The sequence below is a fragment of the Metopolophium dirhodum genome, chromosome 2 (genome assembly GCF_019925205.1).
Source record: "Metopolophium dirhodum isolate CAU chromosome 2, ASM1992520v1, whole genome shotgun sequence".
Classification (NCBI taxonomy): Eukaryota; Metazoa; Arthropoda; class Insecta; order Hemiptera; family Aphididae; genus Metopolophium; species Metopolophium dirhodum.
In genome coordinates this window covers 21,137,420-21,159,466 of record NC_083561.1, presented here as the reverse complement: position 1 = coordinate 21,159,466, position 22,047 = coordinate 21,137,420, and the positions used below count along the sequence as shown (strand labels likewise).

Genomic DNA, 22,047 nt, shown 5'->3' with positions numbered 1-22,047 from the left:
TATATACTATTAAGACTATATATGATATTCGTCAGATATATTAAATGATTTTAATTCATTTTCTTTTTGCAAATTATTTTATTGAAATAAAAATTGTAAATACTAGTACTTAACAATAATTGTAAGTTTTAAAGCTTTAAAAAAAATAGAAGTGTTTGAGCGTAAAACTGATGGACAGTAGGTGCTTAAATATTTAAATGCGGTCAAAAACTGGTGTAATATAATATTTGTGAATCGTGGTGACTTTTTAAGATTGCTTTACGGCGTTCGAGTAAATGAAGGCGCTGAAGGAGAAGACGTGGTATTAGAGAAAAACGGAATAGCCTTACACAATTTAACAGTACTTGGATGGTCACTTTTAAACTTAAAGGAACTATCCAAAGTTGAAGTGGGCTTGTTGTCAGTATTTGGTACAACTTTATAATGACTATTTGCAGATTGATTTAAAAATGACGTGTTACTTGTTAAAGTATTTAGTGTAAATGTTGACACTTTATTTTTAATCCCTGGCCCCATAGACCTATTAGATAAGTTATCGGAAACCGATGATTGTATCGGTTTCGTTATGTTTAATTGATATTGTGAATAGTTAAATGGCATATTTTGATTTGAAGTAGTACATTTGTATTCAGGAAGAATTTGTTTTTGTTTTTCAAAATCAGGCACACGAGTAATAAATGTCTCATTGTAATTAGATTTACTTTCTATTGGTTCGTAGGGGCCAGTAATCGATAAATTATCGGAAGAAAATTGAGATGATCCTAAACCTGTTATTGGTCCTTTTTGTGAATTCATATTTTGTATTTGTTGAGGTAACTCTTTATTAATTTGTAACAATATTTCAGACGTTTTATTATTATATCCGTGCATGTATCTAACAGGATTGTTCCCAATAGGCCTTGTTGAATTTTTGATATCAGATGATCCAAAATTAATATTTTTAGTTTGAAAATTTGAAATTGTTTTATTAACGTCATTAGCGGGATCTACTATTGGTGGTGGTAAGAGTTCAGAAGCATACATAAAAGTTGGAAGAGGTGAATAACATCTTTCGGGGGCTGTTTGCAGTGCAGCTACTAATGGAGATTCTGGTCTATTTTCATTTTCTGGAGGTAAAGATATCCAAGGTGCTGGTTTAATAATCGGTTCAGTAAGTGCAACTGGTGTAAACGGTCGATCAGGTGCTACTTCCATTGCCATGCTAATTGGCCCCTTTAAACCACGAAATTTTGGTAAGTAGTTCAGTTCCACATGTTCAGGATATTCATCTGGATATCGAGAAATATTTTCTGATTGAGATTTCGTTTTAAAAGCAGCCGTCGTTACTGGTCCATCCATAATAATGGTTTTATTTTTGGGCTCTGGTGTATGTGGCTTAGAGTATATTCGATATTGAGATGGCATTTCAGGAGGAAAAGTGATTAATTGATTGGGTGAAATTGCTCTAACATTATTATTTTGTGGCATTAAAGATCGAACTTCGTGAGGTGCCTCAGCAGAAGTAAAATCTTGACCTTTATCATCTGGAACAGGTGAATGGGGTCTCCCTTTTTTAGTAGTTTCTATTAGTAATTGATCTGCAATTGAGTCATTTAATGAATGTTTTAATTCAGTCATTGTACGACACACTTCTTGAGAACAAATAGATGCACGTTTTCCAGAATCATATGACACTGTCTTAGATACCACAGGACAAAAAGCAGAACCGATCAATAGTTTTGGTTTTAGGAAGGGTAATCTTGGTAATGAGTTAGTTTTGTATTTAGGTTCATCTGAAGTTAGCAAATTAAGGCAGAACACCAATGAAAATAAAAATTGATTAAAATGTTTTCAGTTTTAGAATAAAATTTACATATTTATAAAATTATAAGCATGTACTTGATATTGTCTTTAACCTACTTCAAATTAAAAGGACTATTAACCATACTAATTGGTATAAGTATCCTGTTACTACGTAATATCTTATAGGTAGTGACTTATTGTAATAAGACATTTTATAAATTTTATGTTCTGACTTTATATTTTATAAAATGATTTAATTCAAACAAAAACGGTCAATTAAAAAAAAAATAAGCTTTTAAAATCATAAAAACCAAACAGAAGCTTAGAATATTTGTACAGATATCTAAGAAGTGAATACGGCTGAGAAAGGACGCGGTTTGGAGTTGAATGTTTTTATGTCTGAAAAATTTAAAATAATTATGTCTTGTATTATATTTTATGAGTTATGATAAACAATAATTAGTGATTTAAATTTATTGTTATTAAAAACTATATTTTTTTAATATATATAAACCGTTTCTGCTTATTTAAAAAAAATATTGCTATACTACCAATTGATTTCAATATATTTTACGTATATAATATCTTTTGTTTCAATTCAACACAGTCAGAATATAATTTTTATATTAACTACAATAAAAGAACCGATTCCATAATCACCCATAAAAATCAATCAAAGTAGCTTAAATAGGTTGAGACGCTAAGTACCGGCTACTATTAAACAAAATTAATGTAGATGTAAACCCGTTCTTAAAATAAAATATAAATTATGGAATGGTTTTTTTATACCTATTAGGTACTTTTATGCAAATCAAAAGCTATAATTAAAACTAATGGTTGTTTTACCTGAAGTAATAGATTTTGTTTTCAATTGAGAGTTGAAGCCTACAAAATAAATAATTATAGGTACAATTGTTTTTTCGTAGCACTGTTACTTTATATTAATATGAGAAATAAAATTATTATGATTTTCTAATTTTAATTTTGGTACATTTTTTTTTGCGTGATAAAATATTCTTTTTGTTTATTTTATTTTAACATTTTTAAAAAATATATTTCTTGAAATCTCCGCTATCTTACTAGGTAGGTTTAAATTTCTAGATAAAAAATATTTGAATATTACCTAGACGGTCTCATAGGAATATTAGATAAAAAAATCCAAGGACTATAAACGCTATTCCTTGGATACAGTTGTTACAACTTACAACTACAATAAACATACCTAATCTACTAATCTAATTGTATAGGTACTATTATTCCTCCAATTATCATTTAATTGTATTTTGCCTATTGGTGGCGTCATTTCAGTTTTTATTAGACTAGGGCAATTTTGCACTGCTTTTCCGATTCAAAATATTTTCACTCAGATTCTCATAGCATAGTGTCGTAGTGGTTAACAGGGGGGGGGGGGGGGTGGTAAATGTGCCGACTTAAGTTTGATGTAAATACTAGAATGGTGCAAATTCCCCAGTTGCCTCCCCTCCCCAAATGACGCCACTGACGCGTATGGATGGCGTTTATAAATAATATGGTTTTAGTATAATTTTAGCCAAGGCTGGGCATTAACGAGTTAAAAAGTTAAAGTTAAGTTAAAAAGTTAATTTAATTTTAACTTTTTAACTTAACTAGTTACTTTTGGCTTTTCATTAACTTAACTGTTAACTTACTAAATTTCTTTCTAAATTAACGTGAAATTAACGAGTTAATTTTTCGTTTTAAGAAGTAAGTTAAGTTAATTTATTTTGTTTTTAATTTTATAATATTTCACTATTTTAGTCTATTTTGTTTTCATGTCAAAAAATATGTATCGTAAATTAATTAAAGTTAAAAATATATATCATTCGAATCTAACTTATATGGAAATACTGTATGAAGTATTAATACTATATCCTAAAATTTAGTTTTGGGTTGGAAAAATATTAAGTACGCTAGCGTTGTATAAAAAAATTAACTATTTTTTAACTTAATAAAAAGTTAACAAAAAGTGTGGATTAACTTTTAACTTAACTGAGTTTACCTATAGTTAAATTAACTTTTAACTTATAACTTTTTGTTATTGGTGCATATTAACTTAACTTAACTCAGTTAAAAAAAATCATTAACTTACCCAGCCTTGATTTTAGCACATATAATAAAAAAGTTCATAACTTACCGGTCTGAACTTGGCTGTATCCACCAGAGAACATCGGAGGAGTTGGTGTTTGTTTTGGTGTTTCGTATGGTTTAGCATTCGAAAAAACTTTTGACGGAGTCTGGAAAATAAGTTATTTAAAAAAGTTTGTTTCGTTGTAAATAATAAGAAAAAATTGTTTTGTGCGTTTATAAAACATTGTTGAAAAATGTTGCATTTTGTAAAGCATTAATAACACAAAGTTACAGCGTGTTTCAACATTTTAACAACCTATATCAATCATAGTACAGTACAAAAATATGAAATATACTTCAGACGATGTCATACTGATGATATACGGTGATACTTTTTAGATATATAATTTTAAGTGTAACTTTAAAGTCAAAGCTTTGCAACACAATTTTCTTTGTATAGGTACTAATTGCAGTGGTGAAACTGTGCAACCTGTAAATATAAAATAACTCTTCCCTAGAATTTGTAGAATAATATTTCTTGTGTTGGTATGTTATGTTTATTACAAATGTATACCAAAAGTTTTTCGTTTCATTTCTAAAAATTATTGCTATTTTTAATTTTGCCACTGCCATGGACTAATTTATGACCACGTCAATGTTCAGTAATCACGACTATATCATAGGTATGATGTATATCAAGCAACAACAATAATCAAAAACATTTTCATACAACCAAATAATAACTGTTAACTAACTATAAAAATTATAAATTTAAAAAATCTCATTGTTTTGTTATTTAAATACAAACATAAATACGCTTTAATTATAACTTTCACTCGATTTATGATTGAACAACGGTTAGTATTGAAATTTTCCACATTATAAATAGTATTGATCTACCTGCTGTTTGGGGGCGTTTACGTGACTAGGAGCTTTTGGAGCCTGTATAGTAAAAATATTTTTCATAAAATAAAAACTTCAATTTATAAGAAATATATAATATTATAATAACATAACAAGATGTTAAACATTTCAATATTTTAAATAAATTATGATTTAGGTACCTACATTGAATTTAATTAATAAATATAAAAGTCGCTAGTACAGTCCCCTCAAATGTTGTAGATCCCAAGAATAATGTATTTTTGTCTTAATACTTTTTTTGTTAGTAGTAGACAATATAAATTAACTATAAAAGTATATAGTAGAACATTACATAAAATAATAGATAAAAGTTTAAATTGTAAAAATAAAATAAATGCTTTACTATCAGACATAAATGTTGATCTATTTTCAAACTATTATACATTTGTGTTTATCTTTTGTATTAAAAATATGCATTTATATAGATTCCAAAACTTTAACTTACGTGGAATGGTATTGGCGATAAGGTGCTTGGTTGTGGCGACTGCACGGATTGTACGTCCTTAGGTTTAGTTGGTATTATATTGAACGATCCTAAAGGCGGATTTGAGCCCCTGTTAAAAAAGAAAACCAGTAGAAAATAACGAGGTAGCAATAACAATTTTTACTAATTTCACAAAATTGTGGGTAAGTATTTATAGATAATATTTTTGGGGGTTTTATTTGATTAACCAAAAACTTACATAATTTGAATTATATTACTATTTAGCAGCATTACTAGTATTACTAAGTAACAGTATAATTACGTATATATAATTTTAAGTAAAATACAATACTAGATGTAATGAATATATAAAGATACAATATTAAAAATCTATTTAATTATTTGACAGAAACCTAAAAAAAAGATTAATTAAAAATATAATTGATGAGGTCAATAAAAATGCATGTTAGGCGCCCGGTGCTGATGCCATTTTGTCCTCAAAAATACACTCAGCGGGAATAACGATACCGCCTTGTAGAATCAACCAAAGTTCATATATTTTTTTTTAATTGCTATAGGGAAATATTTTACAGCAATATTTTATTCTCAAACTTTATAATAATATGTCTAAAAAAAAATACAAGATAAAAAGCATTTTTTTACAAATTGTTTAATACAATTATTTGAAATAAAATACAAAATCAGAGATCGATGTGGACTGAAGAAAGTATTCTTCTTTCAGATAAAAAAATAGTCATCAAAATCTGACAATTCTACAAAGCTTGAGAGTTATTCCCGTAAAGTAATTTTTTTCGATATAATACCCCCTATCAACCTCCCTCCCATCCCCCTAAATAGTTTTCTGATAGTAGATTAGTGGAAAAGTCTTATAATTGAGTTGGCAACTAAAATATAAAATTTAATTTTCAAATTTTATAGAATTGTGAAAAATTTGAAAAACTGGCACCGGGACCCTTAATTATTTCATTTATATTCGAATTATTCATTGAACAACTTACCTACCAACAAAACAAATACTGTTTATATTTTTATTCAAAATTAACTCAACAATATTTTCGAAAATATAATTTCTTTAGTCTTAAACGTGTTAAATTAAAAACTAATAATCTTTGTGTAATCGAATTATTGAATTTATATTATCATTCAAAATTAAATTATACTATTGTAGTAGTACAGTGGAATCTTTACAATTCGTCATATTTGGTAAGCTGACGAACAAAACTAATTTTCTCGGAGTTATAATAAATTATACCAAGACCAAGTAAATTTTATATTTTAAAGTTATTGATGACACAATTATTTTTTTTGATTTTTGGACTTCAAAATGTTGAGCTTCAGTGTACATTACAACTACATGAAACAATTCCATTATAAGTAACTACTTACGGTGCTACGGTAACTGGTTCCAAATTTGGTGTCGGTGGATTTTGTCTGGCAACCATTTTGGCATGAATGTCGCAATACAATTTGTTGTTGATGTTGAAATAGCCCACGTTTTTCAGAGACGACCCACAAGTGGCGCATTTAAAACACTCGACGTGCAGACTTTTATCTTTGATGCGTACGAACACACCGCTATATTAAAATTAAACTTATATTATTTAAATAACAAAATTGAATATTATAACTATCACACACAAAAAGTATTAGTGCCACGCGTGTTAGTTTGCTAAAAGTGGTTTCGGGATGGGTTTATAGATAATTGACCAAGGAAAATCCATCAAATCTTACATAACATCGTTTCTGCAATCACTGCACTCAATACGCTTGGTATTCTCCACGTCCAGTTCTTTCAGAGGAGAACCCAAATATGGATCGCGCTGTTCGGGCATGTGCATGTTTGCTGCTATGGGTGTCATAGGGCGTGGTGATGTAGCACGGCCCCCTATCGCATGGCTCGAAGCCGAGAAATATGCGAATTTCGATTGTAGGTCTATTGTTCCAAAATAAAATAAATTTCTTAGCCTCTAATTTCCGAAATATATAAAAATCAGAAATTTCAGACTTATCTAAATGCGTGATAACAAATACAATATACCAAATAAGTTTTCAAGATCAAATGTTCACCCTACCACATTATCTTTTTCAAAGCGTCACCATAAGCACCAAGCACAATACACAACATTTCACATAACTTACACTATGAGTCTCTCACAATCGGCGCAAATATTTTGATTGGGAGCGCTTTGTGGTGCTTTTGGTTCAGGTGCGGACACATGCCGCGTTGCAATTTTGTTCATCGTATCGACAACAACGTGTTGATTAACTTCTGCGTATAGAACATTTTGAACGTCATGGAGAAAATAATACGACAAAGACATTTTTTTTTATATCTCTATTAATTATCAGTGGCGGTATTACGTCATAAAAATTGCATTGATATTTTACCTGTATTTAAATCCCTTGGTTCTTTATCGGCTTCCTGTACCATTCTTAACACTTCGCTATTATTAGCTTCGTAATTTTTTTCGTTTTTCTTAAAATTGACTCTGTAATTTTTTTAAAACTTAAATTACCATGCATTAACAAAGGTTGTGAAACGTCCACCAACCCTAATACTCCTCCAGCCAATACTTCCGCTTGAGCTGTAAGCGTCTCAGCAATGTTCTCCTCACTGTAAATACCTACTGGTGTGTTGTACTGTTTATTTACAATAGCTTTAACAGTACCAGAATCATTATTGTATCCACTCGGATTAACCTATACAAACATTTCCTTAGTGAAAATACACCTATCATGGTTGTAAATTATTTGTTTATTTACTTTAGGCGATGAAGTTCCACTGTATGGCCGTGAAACAGAATTGTGCGAAGAACCAAATGCAGGAGATTGTGGTCCAACTTTGGCCAATGATGTTTTCGTCAGTATTTGGGGAGATTGGGAAAGACGGCTGGGAACTGGACTTGGTCCAACAGGTGTTACTGACGGTTTCCATGTACTTGTTCCACCACTAAAACAGAAGTAATTATACTTTTTTTGGTGTTCAGTTAAGTTTTACTGTCAATTGGTCATTTAAGCTTAGAGTTATAAATTATAATTATTATAATTGTAAGCTTATATTATACAAGTTAACTTTTTCGGATATTACGTATACCTATTGCAGTGTATTGGTTTACAATATAAAATAAAAATAATTATTTACAGCAAAGCAAAACTTATAAAATTAGAAGTACCTACTATTCTTAATAATTCAATATTATGATATTATAAACTAATATCATGAACGTCATAAAAAAATTGAATAAATTATAATATCAAGTGTACTTAAAATACTTTTATATACCTTTTATAATTTATTTACATACAATTCTTTAATTTAAATCAATGAAAATAAAACTTTAAATTTGAATTACCAAAAAGGTAAATTTAACTTTGTTAAAACATTTATAAAAGAAAAAATACTGTCAGTATTGTCACCCCTAATTATTAACATATTATATCATTATTATGAACCCGAACAATATATGTATACTATGCATGCGCATGTAATGTTTTTTCTTTCGCGTGATTTATCCAAAGTTGGCTATGATCCGAAAAAAATATTATTTTCAGCAATGTCAAAGGAATTATTTGACAAGAAACATTAATGTTATTACTTCCTTTTAGAAATAGAATTCACAAAACATATTCCCGGACATATACATTTGACATTTGGACACAGACCAACCACATATTGTATACAATTCAACGTCACATTAGATACTGAATTGCAATATTTAAATGATAGATAATATTTAATTTCCAGACGATTAGTAAGGATTTAAATGTCCTAAAAAAATAAATACGATTTAAGCCACTAATTAGTAATTAGTAATTACATTTAAAAAATGGCCTTAACGATGTTTTTAACATAACGCTAAATAAAAATGGTTTAACTACCTAAAATCTATTGGTATAATTTGAATTTACGTAATTTTGTGTTATCGCAATTGAGCAATTGTTGCAAGTCGTAAATAACACTATCCGTCTATAAATTATATATCTGCCTGCGCGTGACAAAAATGTTGTTTGTTAGACCGTTGAGCTTGTGAAACCGCCACCGCTTTTGTCTAGTACATAGGTAAACACATAATACGTAGGTTTTATACCAGATAAAAATAATATGACAAAGCAAAATAAATAATATATATTTAATTTTTTTTCTTTTCAGCGGTATAGTATATTTATAGTAAGTACCTACCTAAATATATATATATCAAATCGTATCTATTCTTAATTCTTATAAAATAAGCGAAAAATGTAGGTAACGAGGTACAAGCATTGATTAAATACACTTTAGTATATTTAACCAATGGTATAAGAACCTACTCAAAATATGAAAAAAATGCTCTAGAAAGTTTAAAAAATGCAAGTTCAACGAATTTTGTGTTTAGAAATTGTTCTAGGAAATTTTTTTAGGACATTTAAAAAAAAATTCTTTTCGCATTTAAATCCACGTCCTAATGATTAATAAAGAGATATGTTACATTACATAGTAATATATTCGAAAATATTGAATACCATTTATAACTTATACGTGTTAAAAAAAAAATTACTTACATTTAAGTCATACAAAAACTGTGAGTTTGAAATTCAATTAAACACATCAAGTAAATATATTAACTGTAATAGAATACCTGTTTAAATTTGCGTCATCAATTTTGTGATACAGTTCCAAAGTTACTTACAATTAATATTATTTTTTTTAAAGCATTATTACTTACTACACTATGAATGGAAATATAAAGTTAAAAACAAAATGTAACTATTCATACATTTGTTACAATATTTTTGGTTTTACTTTTTTAACCTAATTTATTGTTAACATAATGTTTTTATTCTGTTTTATATTGAATAACATTTCCAGAAACCGTCTATTTCAGATTATAATCAAAAATATATTTCATTCCGTTTCACTACAAACCGCATAATATTATGATAGATCATAGATGGTGACTATTGTTGTTGTTGTATTTTCTGATTAAAAAAAACGGATCAACGTCTGGACAACGTAATCGTCACAATGCACACGGCACGATTCGACAACAATAGAATATAGGATTTACCTACTGAATATTAAAAATTATCATTTCCTTTACCGTTGTATGGTCACTTCAAAAGCGTTCCCAGCTCCCAGGATAACATCTTGGGCATCCTTGTGCTTCACGTCATACACATCTTGATTATTGACCCTAACTAGGGCGTCGCCTACTTGAAGACCAGATTTCTCGGCTAAACTGCCAAAATTCACCTAAAACAAAACATGGCATTTATGTTATTGGACGTATTATGCGTGTGTGGACAGTTATTGGTGTAATAAAAATTGAAATACGCTTCGTCATATTTAAACATTTCGTATTATACAATAGAGATTTACTCGTTCAAGACTACCATTGTTTAGTTAAGCCGCCAATTGAACAGAGATACTTCAGCATCATTAAACAACAAGTGCAAGGCAGATATATGATAATAATATTCACTGGCACATATTATTATGATATCATGATCTATGTATTAAATAAGGAATGTTAAGATGTATTAAATAAAAAAAAGTGAGTTACAAAAATTGAGTGTGGCAGTGGAGTAGGGATCATTAAATGTACACGTAATGATGATAAATGTTTTTCACAAACTATATCTGCACGTTTTCAATAAAATAAAATATACAATCGAACGACAACTATATTAAATAATGTCAACTGAGCGTACAAAAATAGATGATTTCATGAATTAAAAAAATATTTGTTGCAATTGTTATTGAAGACAAAAATATAATATAGGTCAATTGAAAAGCACAATATGGAACAAATTTTAAAATAGATAAAAATTACGAAAATAACTCTATGAACTCATAGTTGATTAAGATGAAAATTAAAATATAGACTATAGTATTGAATAATATAAAACAAAATATGAACAATATTGGAATAAAATAAATAAAAATGTAAAAAATCTTATGAAGTCCAAAAATAAAATATAAATATAACAAAATCAAAAGATTTTAAATTTCTTTTCTTCATTTCTTTTTAATATATTGTAACAATAAATTAAAAATAAAAATAGATTTTTATCTTTCTTTGCTAAATGTCTTATAATTTTCTTAAAAATATGCAAATGCTTATACATTACTACTAGTAGTATAAGCATAAAAAAAATGTAAATAAAATTTGTCTACAGAAAATGAACAATATCATCGTATGTCGTATTATTGTCTATCTTAATTTATTAATTATTTAATAAACTATCTTATCATTAGGTATAACATATTTTCATTAACTGTTCACTTTATATTGTTTAAAAACTAATTAATGTCCGTGTAGGATGTAGAATCAATTAAAATTGTTTGAGGTAAACTTGTATGTTTAAAAACATTGCCTAATCTATGTATTTTTTTTTTTTTATTTGGGTTAAGGCTTCAACTACTCAGGTCATTAGCCTGTGGTACTGTAGGGGAGGGGGTACTGTAGATTTGTTTACTCGTGATTTGTTTTGGCAGAATTTTTAATTTGGGCACCCGTAGGTATCTGCCATGCCCGGGTGGGGGATGGCGGCACTTGTTCTCCGGACACCGTGACTTGCACGGAGAAAAATGCCGCCCGGAATCTATGTATTATTTTTATTATAAACTTCATTTAATAGTTTGAAAAAAATCATCCAGTTTTAATTTCTGTTTGTATAAAATAGTAGACGTTTTTGAAGATGTAGTAAATTTACATTTTGTTTAAAAAAAATTATTATTATTATTATTATTTGATGCATAAATACGAGTAAACATTTACTGACTTGTGGTTCACTGAATGTGTTAAATGAATATATTATGTTTTATGTTCATAATATCTTGAACTAACTCTGTAGAGGAGTGTATATATTATATATACCAACCTACCTACATATGTTATAATAATAATAAAACTAAAATAAAATTTCGATGGGCCTGAAAAAAATAAGAGGTTAAATAAAAAAAATTAAAAATAGAGTGTCTAGGGAAGAATATATTATTGGAAGATGTTCAAAATGAAAAACCTTAAAGTATAATTATAATATATTATACTCATATATATATACACAAGACAAACATCTAAGGAAATACTATATGTAATTTAAGGGGCACATCATTATTACTTATCCATATTTTATAACAATATTGTTTTGAAACAAGAACAGTTAGAAATCTATACAATAATATTATAATATATTTTGTTCTTTAAAAATTGATTTAAATTCCATCTAAATGCTGACTTATAAAATATGTAATATGGACACGGCAGTTTCCCAGAACTCAGAGGTATGTTTTGTTTTCTTTGAGAATATTATATTGTTAGTCAATTATTATAAAATAGTTGTACTGTACATCGAAGAAAAACGCTGATATATTATATAAAAACATAACTATGTTGACCTAAGGTATGCGACTTCATTATCATGACATTTTTTTTAACTGGAAGTTAGTCTGGAGTCTGGATAATACGTAATTAAAAATTTCAACTGAAACAACAATGGTAAAAGCCAATAGGTACCTATTATAGAAAGATACTTTAAATACCTATAGACGTAAACGGTTAAGAGATTACAACTTTAAATTATTATATTTCTACTGAATAATTTATACCTTACATAATTGTATTATGTCGGTACATTGTACACTAGCTAAATATGATAAAATGATAAGTTGACAAAACAAATATAATTCATCATTATATTACACGTCGTGTAATATTATGTATAAGTACTGTATGGTAGGTATGTATTAAAATAACGGGGAGTCGATCTGCTGTATAGTAGGTTTCGAGTGCACATGTATATATATTATATAGGTACTTCGTCATTGCGTCATTTGGGACTTCTTAATTTTTTTAATTACCTAGAGAAACGATTAAAAATAATAATTTTATGAACACAGCGGAAAAAATTAATTCTCAACAGTTACCTGACAAAGTTAACATATATATTAGGTGGTCAGTATGATAGGTGGTCAAAAAGATTGTGGCCCCCAATAGGTATTACCCACGAGCCAGGGTTTCTTTCTCTCTCCAGGGCCCAAATTACGCAAATGTAATAACGACAATTGTTTGATTTACAAAATAATAATAATTAAAATCGTTAGATATATAAACGTAAATATCTGTATAATATATCTAATTTCGATTAAATTTCTATGTTTGTCAAAATAAAAACTTAACATATTTAAAAGATTGAAACGTAGCAGTCTATAAAAAAAAAACTGTTCATTATTATGTACTGATTTTCGATTTTTCAAAACACTGTAGGAATAACTTATGAAAATCTTGTACTGTATTTTCAAGCTTTATCTGACCAAAAAAAAATATTTTATCAACATATATAAAAAAAAAATTTAAAAATTACAAAAGTTCAAATTCCAATAAATTGCTAAATTTTAGTTTGGACTACTTATAGATTCAACGATAGTATTTTTTGAAATATAACAAAATAACAAAATTTTAATTTACTGTTGTAATAAAATTGTACTAGTAACCTTGTATTTGTATACATGTATTTACCTAGATAAAAAAATACCAACTGGATCTAATTTTCTAACAGAAATTATCTTTATTTTTTATTGTTCTAAAACGTGATGACAGATATAAAATAAAAATAAACACATATAAAAATTGTAAGACTAATACGCATTCATCATTCCACTCAAAATCTATAAAATAACTACTAACTAAGTATACCTAATTATTACGATTTTACCTTTTAATTGTATAATTTAAATATTTTAAATATTATCTAAAATAACCATCTAATTCAGAGCATGCTTCAATCCATTTATTATACATTTAAAAATAAATAACATAACAACTAAAACGGTTTTCTCAATTCCTACACAAAAGATATAAGACATTCTGTGTTTTAGTTTTGAAATCTGTTTTGATAAAAACACGAACTACCTACCAAATACATTCACCTACCTACATTTTAAAATCTAAACAGTCAAATATGTAAATACCAGTGTATGTGTTTAAAAAAAAAATGAACAGAATTTTCTTTCATTTAGGTTTGCTATACATAAAAAAATACCTTTCGATATTGTTCGAATATTTACATACTGAACTCGGCACGTAATTAAACGCCTATTGTTCACGTATATATAATAATGACTAATGAGTATGTACCGAACCAACCTAAACTGTTACAACTTGTTATAAATATTATTACTAGGTACCATATTATTCCAACAGTTTGTCAGTTTAACAGATTGTATTACAAATAATATTCCCGATTTAAAATTTTAATAAATAATCAAGGACGTACCCATAACGATAAGAAAAAAAATTAAATTATTTTATAGACCGCGAGCAAACATAATAGTAATACCTACATATTTTGTTCGCTTAGTAAATATTTATAGTGATTTTAATTTTAGTAATTATTACATGTCATATATTTTGGATTGATAAATTAATAAATATTAAATATGAAAAGCCATTTTTCAGCAGCCAATACGCCAATAGGGTTATTACCAACAGAGTTACCCAAAAGTATACATTTCCCTTTGCTGCCAAATCATAAATTGATGGATTCCTTTTTTCACCATATGAAAAAAATATAAAAAGCTTATAGGTTTTTAGCTATTAGTGGGACGAACAAATTATGACAAATAAATGGATAAAAAAATATCAATTATTAAATTAAATCGAGACATTTTAAATTGTTATTTATGTATGATAAAATGTTTATTTATGAGTAAAAAAGATTAAACATTAATACAAAGGTTCCTCATAGTAGTTAAATAGTTGCAACATGTCCATACCACAGTTAATAAATATTAAAAACATATAGGTAGTACATTTTTTTTTTACAATTGTGCTTATATGAGTTCAAACGTTAACGAAGTTCGTAAAAATTAAATACTTTTTGTAAATATGTTAATTATTTTTCAGTGGTCAGTATAATGACAAAATAATGTAATAGTCATAAAAATTATAAAAATATGTGTAATAGGTATACAATATACATGTACATAATATATGTACTGCAGTACAATGTCGTATTGTGTTACATGAACTACGATTATAATTTAAAAAGTTGAAAGATATCGTGGAAAAGTAAATCCACCAATTTGTGATTTGGCGAAAACCGGTAATGCCAATTATAGATGGGTATCATCTGCTGTAGTACTATATCATGTGTATAATATAATCACTATATTATGGATTGTGGCACTCCGATATTAAATCATGTTTGATAAATAAAGTAATTAATAAAAAAAAAATTATTATTTTAATAAAGATATTCATAAAAGTATATTTAAACTATATTTTTTACAAGTACAAGTGTACAACCATGAAATAGATTTATTATTATTTATTATTGATAGTATAGCCTTTATTATAGAATTAATTTCCCAGTACGAAATAACATGTAAGAACATCGTAATATCAATTATTGAATTTTAAAAATGTTTTTCTTAATAATTTAATAACACCTATCAAATTATTCAATTATTCAAAAAACTATATGTCTATGTCTAATTAATCATGCCAAAAGGTTGTTTCGGTATAAAATGAAAATTCCTTAACAGTTAACACATAGTATCAAAGTATCGATAGCAGATACAGGTACCTTGCTAAAAAAAAACCCACCACCGAATAGTATTGTTTAGTTACGTGTTATAGAGTGTACAAGTTTTTATTAAAATTCAAGTTAAAATAATTTATTAATTATAACAAACGCATATTAAAAATATAACATTTCTATAACCACAACTGTGCCTATATAGTTAAAACCCGTTTAAAATGTTTCTCAAATCGAATTTTAATGCCTATGCGTTTTTTAATTAAAAAAGTACAACAAATAAGCGATTATTATCACTAATGTTTATTGTTAACAATAGGTTATATAGCAGTTTTACAAATTCTGAAAATTATTTAATTTATACGTATAAGTAGACATAAGAAAATACCTAATAATTAAACATTAAAGAAAAAATATTCCCTGTAGGTATTCACTACCTACCAGCGAATTTATATATAAATATAATTAAATATAACTTATAAATACGTACACTTATAATATTTATTATGATAATTATTAATCGTCATGGAAAATGAATAATTTTGGTTAAAACAGTGACTACATTTCCAAAACATAACTTTTATAAATACTAATAGATTTTTAAAGTTTCATCCTTATCAGTTATTGTTTATTATTTGACCATTAATTAGACACATTATTTATAATATATAATATTATAATATATTTAATTTGATAGCACAATTATTATTATAATTGTTTTATAATAAGCCTACAAATAATATGATATTTTAAAATAAGATAAGTTGGAATATAATAAATTAGTACTTAATAATATATATTATTATTTATTATAACATAATTATCTATATTGATTATATAGTTTTAATATTGATGGCAATTTTTGACTATTCAAGTATTATTAAACTACACAATATAGATGTATCCGATTTTTTTTAGTTTTTTGCCTATATAATATGTATATGTCGATAAATGTTTTTTTTCTCGGTCAAAAAGCTTTAAATCTAATACAAGGTTCCTCATAAGTTGTTATTATTTCTAATTAAACACTAATTTTTTCGATAAGGATTTCAAGTTAAAATGTTGACAAAATTGGCCAAAATTACGAAAAATTAAAATTTATATTATAAGTAATTAAACATTTATAAAATGTTAAATTTTTATAGCTAAGGCTTTAAAATTGAATACAAGTTTTCTTATAAGTATAGTTTATACTGAAATCAAAAAATATACAAGTACAATTTTTTTCTATAAACATTTGAAATAGAGTTTGGTCGAAATTAGATATTTAAACAAAGAATAACGATTTTAGTTATTTTGTTGTAATTCAAAAATAAATTTAACTTCCTGTATCAAATGACTAGGTACACAGTACACTCGACATCTACTCTAGTACAGCAGTAGCTACCTACTTTCCCCCTTTTCAATTTCATATCCCGAGGCAAAATATATTTTCCCAACAATTTCAATATATAAAAACCGGAGAAGTCACTCTGCTGTATAGTTGTAGGTGTCGAGTGCCCCTTGTTATTGAGTAGGTCATTTTAATAGATGTGTTAAGCTTATATTTAATAATAAATCATTGCGTACCTACGATAGACGATTCTAAGCAGAGACAGCATATGCCCTATATTTCTAAAAAGGATATTATAACGTATTATATAATAATATTTGTATATTAATAGTTATTTATTTTTCTATTAGTAATACAGTAGGACAGCAGGTTGAACCAATTCTTTTCAAAAACAATATGTTTTATTGCCAATAATATTTTTTTAATTATAATAAAATATTTAATGTAATATTTTATTTCAATATCAAATTTTGTTAAAATTTGAATTTAAAATATCTATGGAAAAAAATTTTGCATAATAATATGTATCTATTTTTGATATTTTTAGGTCACTGTAAGAACAACTTGTGAAGAATTTCGTACTAAACGCTTTTTTACTCACAAACAAAAAAAGTAGAACATTTCAAATGACGGTTTATAAATAGCACGAAAAGAGACAAAATATTTTTTAATTCATCTCATGTCTAGACAATTATAATGTAAATATCTGGTGAAAATTAAAGTTTCTATAAACATTCATTTTTGAATTTTAACAAAAAAAAAAACAATATTGATGTTGCTAAAAATGATTTTGCATAAAAATTCATGTTTTCCCCTATTTTTAAAAAAAAGTGCTAAAGTAGGTACCAAATAGATTCAATTCGCCACCAAAAACCCCCATGAAAGTTAAAGATAGATGTACTACCTACCTATAAAAAGTGCCCACAGAAACATATCTCTGTTACACACTTACACTTCTCCACGGTGGCACGGTCTACAGTTTAGACAAAGTAAAAAATAAAGTAAAACTTAAGCCCCTCAAATATGGCCTCAAAATGGTCGTAGAAAAAAATGTTTTCACCAAAATAAAAATGATACTGTAGATGATAATTCATAACATTTCATATATTTAAACACTGGTATTAGGTTATATGATGCCTTAATTCAGAAACTGCTTGAAAATATTCAAAAACTACAAAAAATATTATTTTAAATAATTAAAAAAAAAACCACTTTAGTAAACTTTGTAAATAATGTCATCCTTGATTTGATGAAAGAATATTAGCACGAATTGACGTTCGTTACACTAATAATAGCTACTATTTTAAGTCCAAGACCATGTTTTAGCAGATAATCATATTGCTGTTGCAGTTTTATTGCGTCTTAACACTTAACATAATAAATACTTTTAAAATCATAACTATTCAGGACAATGAACTCATAACTAATAATAAAATGTAGGGTATTTTTTACAACATAGTTTGCGAGTATTTTTAATGTTTAATAGGTAGGTAGGTAGGTAGGTAACTTAAAAATGTTGCAAATAATGTTTTAAAAAAAAAAAAAAAAATAATATTTAAATCCATTGAGCCAACCTGTTTAGATAATATATATTTAATATATTATAATTGGTAAAAAAAGAAAAACTGTAATTTTTTGAGTTAATACATAATATATTATATGTATTATAATTATAACAAATTTAAGTAACTAATATCTGTATTACATATATTATTATATTAAATTTAAGAATTAAATTATAAAATCTGTAAATGACATTAATATTAACACTAATTGCTATATGTTGTAGAATTTAACTGAATTTGGTCCAAAAAAAGGCACTGTTAGAAAAAACTGCATTGCATTTTTATACCTTATCTTTTTAAACAATTTTTTTTTTTAGAAGATTAAATAAAGTTTTATTATTATTATTATTATAAATTTCCTGAAGCAATCTAAACTGTTTTAATGATAAACATAATAAAAATAATATAAATAAAAGCAGGAAAGTGAATGTCGCTCTGTTGCACAGTAGAGTACAAGTGGGTCAATGGATAATGGATTGTATTAAACTTGAATTCAATGATATAATAGAGCATTGTATAAGAAAAACGATTCTGATCGGAGACGGTTTGTCAGTCTGGATTTTTTATATTGTTATTATTTATTATAGCCTGTAAATTGAATTAATATTATAATATTGTAATTTTTTATTCGTTGCAATGTTGATAAACAAAACGTTAGAAATTAAAATCCCATTTTTAGCGGTTTTTTGTAATTTGTTGGTAGTTTTCCCCGTGGCATTAAATAACTATTGAGAAAATGACCTCTTTAAAGTATCATCTTGATCCAATTTGCTAAAAGATAAGGTACTATATGTTGAAATCGAAGCACTCCTTCTGGTAGAAATTTTGTATACATGATAAAAAAATAAATAAATAAATAAACACCATTGTAAAAATTCTAGCTTCCTCGCTACGCTCAGAATCTAAGACATCAATGCATTATTTCAAAATCTATTGAATACTAAAACTTTAAATAATATATTAGGTATACTAATCAATATAATATTAGGTATAAATGTATAATGATTTGATTAAATGCCATTGTCATTTCCTCTTCCTATTTCTTGTTATTATTAATATAATAGAATATGGTAATATATAATAATAATATGTTAGTGGGGGACGAGGTGGCCGAGTGGTCTAACGCGACGGATTCGGCACAGCCGGTCCGAGTTCGATCCTCGACCACTGGGCGGCATTTTTCTCCGTGCAAGTCACGGTGTCCGGAGAACAAGTGCCGCCATCCCCCCACCCCGGGGCACGGCAGAAACCTACGGGTGCCCCATTAGAAATTCTGCCAAACACAACACACACGTGTACCAACCTACCCAATATAAAACCTACCAAACCTACCCAATATAAAACCTACAGTGCCCTCCCCACACCCAATGGCCTATGTTGCCGCGGGTTACCCAATAAAAAAAAAAAAAAAAAAAAAAAAAAAAAAAAAAAAAAAAAAAAAAATATGTTAGTAATATTCATAGGCGTTATGTATCCGTGGACACTTTATAGTTGATATAGTAGACAAAATGCTTCGATCTTCAACTATAAGAGTGATTTCTATTAGAAAATTGGATCTGAGTAGTATAGCATACTATTAACTACTGGGGGCGTCAAAATGTAATTCCCAATAATATTCAAAATAATCGGAGAACAATTTTTTTTGTAAATCAATAACTGTGAGAATTAACAGAGATTGGAATTAGACAGGCACTGTTTAGTAAGTTGTGGGTACCATACTTAAAAAAATCGTACAAATTGTATATCAACGATATTACTCTAAATAATATAAATATTTTACTATAAGGACGCAATGGAAAAGTTAAATATAGTTATACAATTATAAGAGAGTAAATAAAATAAAATTGTAGAGGTTAAATTGTAACTGACGTAATAATTCTATCTTTGATAAAATATAATAGAACAATATTACAAGCGTGGGTGGTACTCTGGTTACATTACGAGTTGTCTACATTAAAATTTACAAATTTATGACATTTTACTTACATTTCCATTTAATATTTTAACACACATAATTCCTATATTGCCTATAGCTACCTACCTCAATACCGTGACTTAGAAAATACTAATAAACTATTTGCTCCACCGTTGAAAAATAAAATAGGTAGGTATAATATTAAAAAATAAGAAATACCTTATAATATGTATAGAATGTAGTTAATAGTTATAGATGTTTAAATAATTCCAACGTAATTGTTTTCGTGTAACTTAAAGAAAAATGCTTGACGTAGGTAACAATAATAGTCCATAATTACGTTTCAGAGAAATGTGCATAATTTTTCAGCAAAACTCTTGAAATATAATTTGTATCAAACTTAAATCACTCGAATTGTGATTAAGCTACTGGAATTATTTATTGCGAAACGTGTGAACCGATTAAAAGAGTAGGTAGAATAAATATCTAAACGTATAGGTATATTTAAATTGTTTTTATTGCGGGAGCTCATAATAATATGCTTATTGCAAAATGCAGATATACCAAGTAGAGATACAAAATTAAACATTTTTACAAAAAACAATAAATAAAACAGTTGTAATTTAACAAATTATGTCATGTCTTAACAACTATAGTTTTACTATAATGTTTTATACTTAAGTCACGTATTACCATTTACCTATCTATATTGCTGACGATTCTATAATAATAAGTAACAACACTCGTATAAAATGTTTAGTCTGCACATGATTTTAACACAGAGAAGAATATTATCTATGTAATATACTAATATATAATATAAATCGAGGTGCCTAATAATTTCAAAAATGTACAATCTCAATAATTATTATTAACACAATAGATTCAATAAACAAATTTATTTTTAAATAATTAACACGATTACATGAATAATAGATAATAATCTCATTGTTACAAAAACATTTCAAATAACCTAATATATTCTGTAATCTGTATCTGTATTACCGACTTCCATCATTAATTAAACACGGAAACAAAATAGTCAATATATTATAGACATGTACCCACAGAATATGTTTTACTACTCAGCGTTGCGTTTCATGTGTTGATGAACATTTAAATAAAAAATGAAATAGGTACTTTTTGTGAAATAAAATGAAAACTTTCTTTTATATTCTTTCATATATTTGTATGATATCTTATACAGTTATACATATTAATACCTCATACAATTTGTAGTAATGCTAATAACATATTATATATTTTTTATTTGTAACACTCTTTTCAAACAATGGAAAATTTAATTATTTTAAGACATTTTTTTTTAAATTCATATTCTAGTCGAAAACTACATATTATTATAAAATCATTGGCGTACCTTTAGTCTCCGTTCTGCAGAGACATATTATTTTTTCCCCATCTTTTTGTAGTAAAATTAATGTTTAAATATAAATGTTTTCATATTATTTTAATATTCGTT

General features: G+C 27.0%; 1 protein-coding gene across 13 annotated transcripts in view; it reads right to left on the bottom strand.

Annotated features, from left to right (window-relative positions):
- Positions 1-22,047, bottom strand: part of LOC132937936 (PDZ and LIM domain protein Zasp) — a 32,679-nt gene that overhangs the window by 3,946 nt on the left and 6,686 nt on the right. For 3 of the 13 annotated variants that reach the window (XM_061004564.1, XM_061004571.1, XM_061004569.1), the window contains exons 2-11: positions 10,315-10,466; positions 8,000-8,186; positions 7,788-7,936; positions 7,625-7,725; positions 6,968-7,169; positions 6,623-6,811; positions 5,237-5,345; positions 4,768-4,809; positions 3,935-4,034; positions 2,629-2,667 (exon numbers count right to left, since the gene is read on the bottom strand). In XM_061004564.1, coding sequence (XP_060860547.1) covers positions 2,629-2,667; positions 3,935-4,034; positions 4,768-4,809; positions 5,237-5,345; positions 6,623-6,811; positions 6,968-7,169; positions 7,625-7,725; positions 7,788-7,936; positions 8,000-8,186; positions 10,315-10,466 — 1,270 coding nt within the window. Of the gene's footprint in view, positions 1-1,985; positions 2,182-2,628; positions 2,668-3,934; positions 4,035-4,767; positions 4,810-5,236; positions 5,346-6,622; positions 6,812-6,967; positions 7,170-7,375; positions 7,506-7,624; positions 7,726-7,787; positions 7,937-7,999; positions 8,187-10,314; positions 10,467-22,047 lie in introns of those variants that run through there. The other 10 variants (XM_061004565.1, XM_061004572.1, XM_061004570.1 and 7 more) reach the window with 6 other exon arrangements.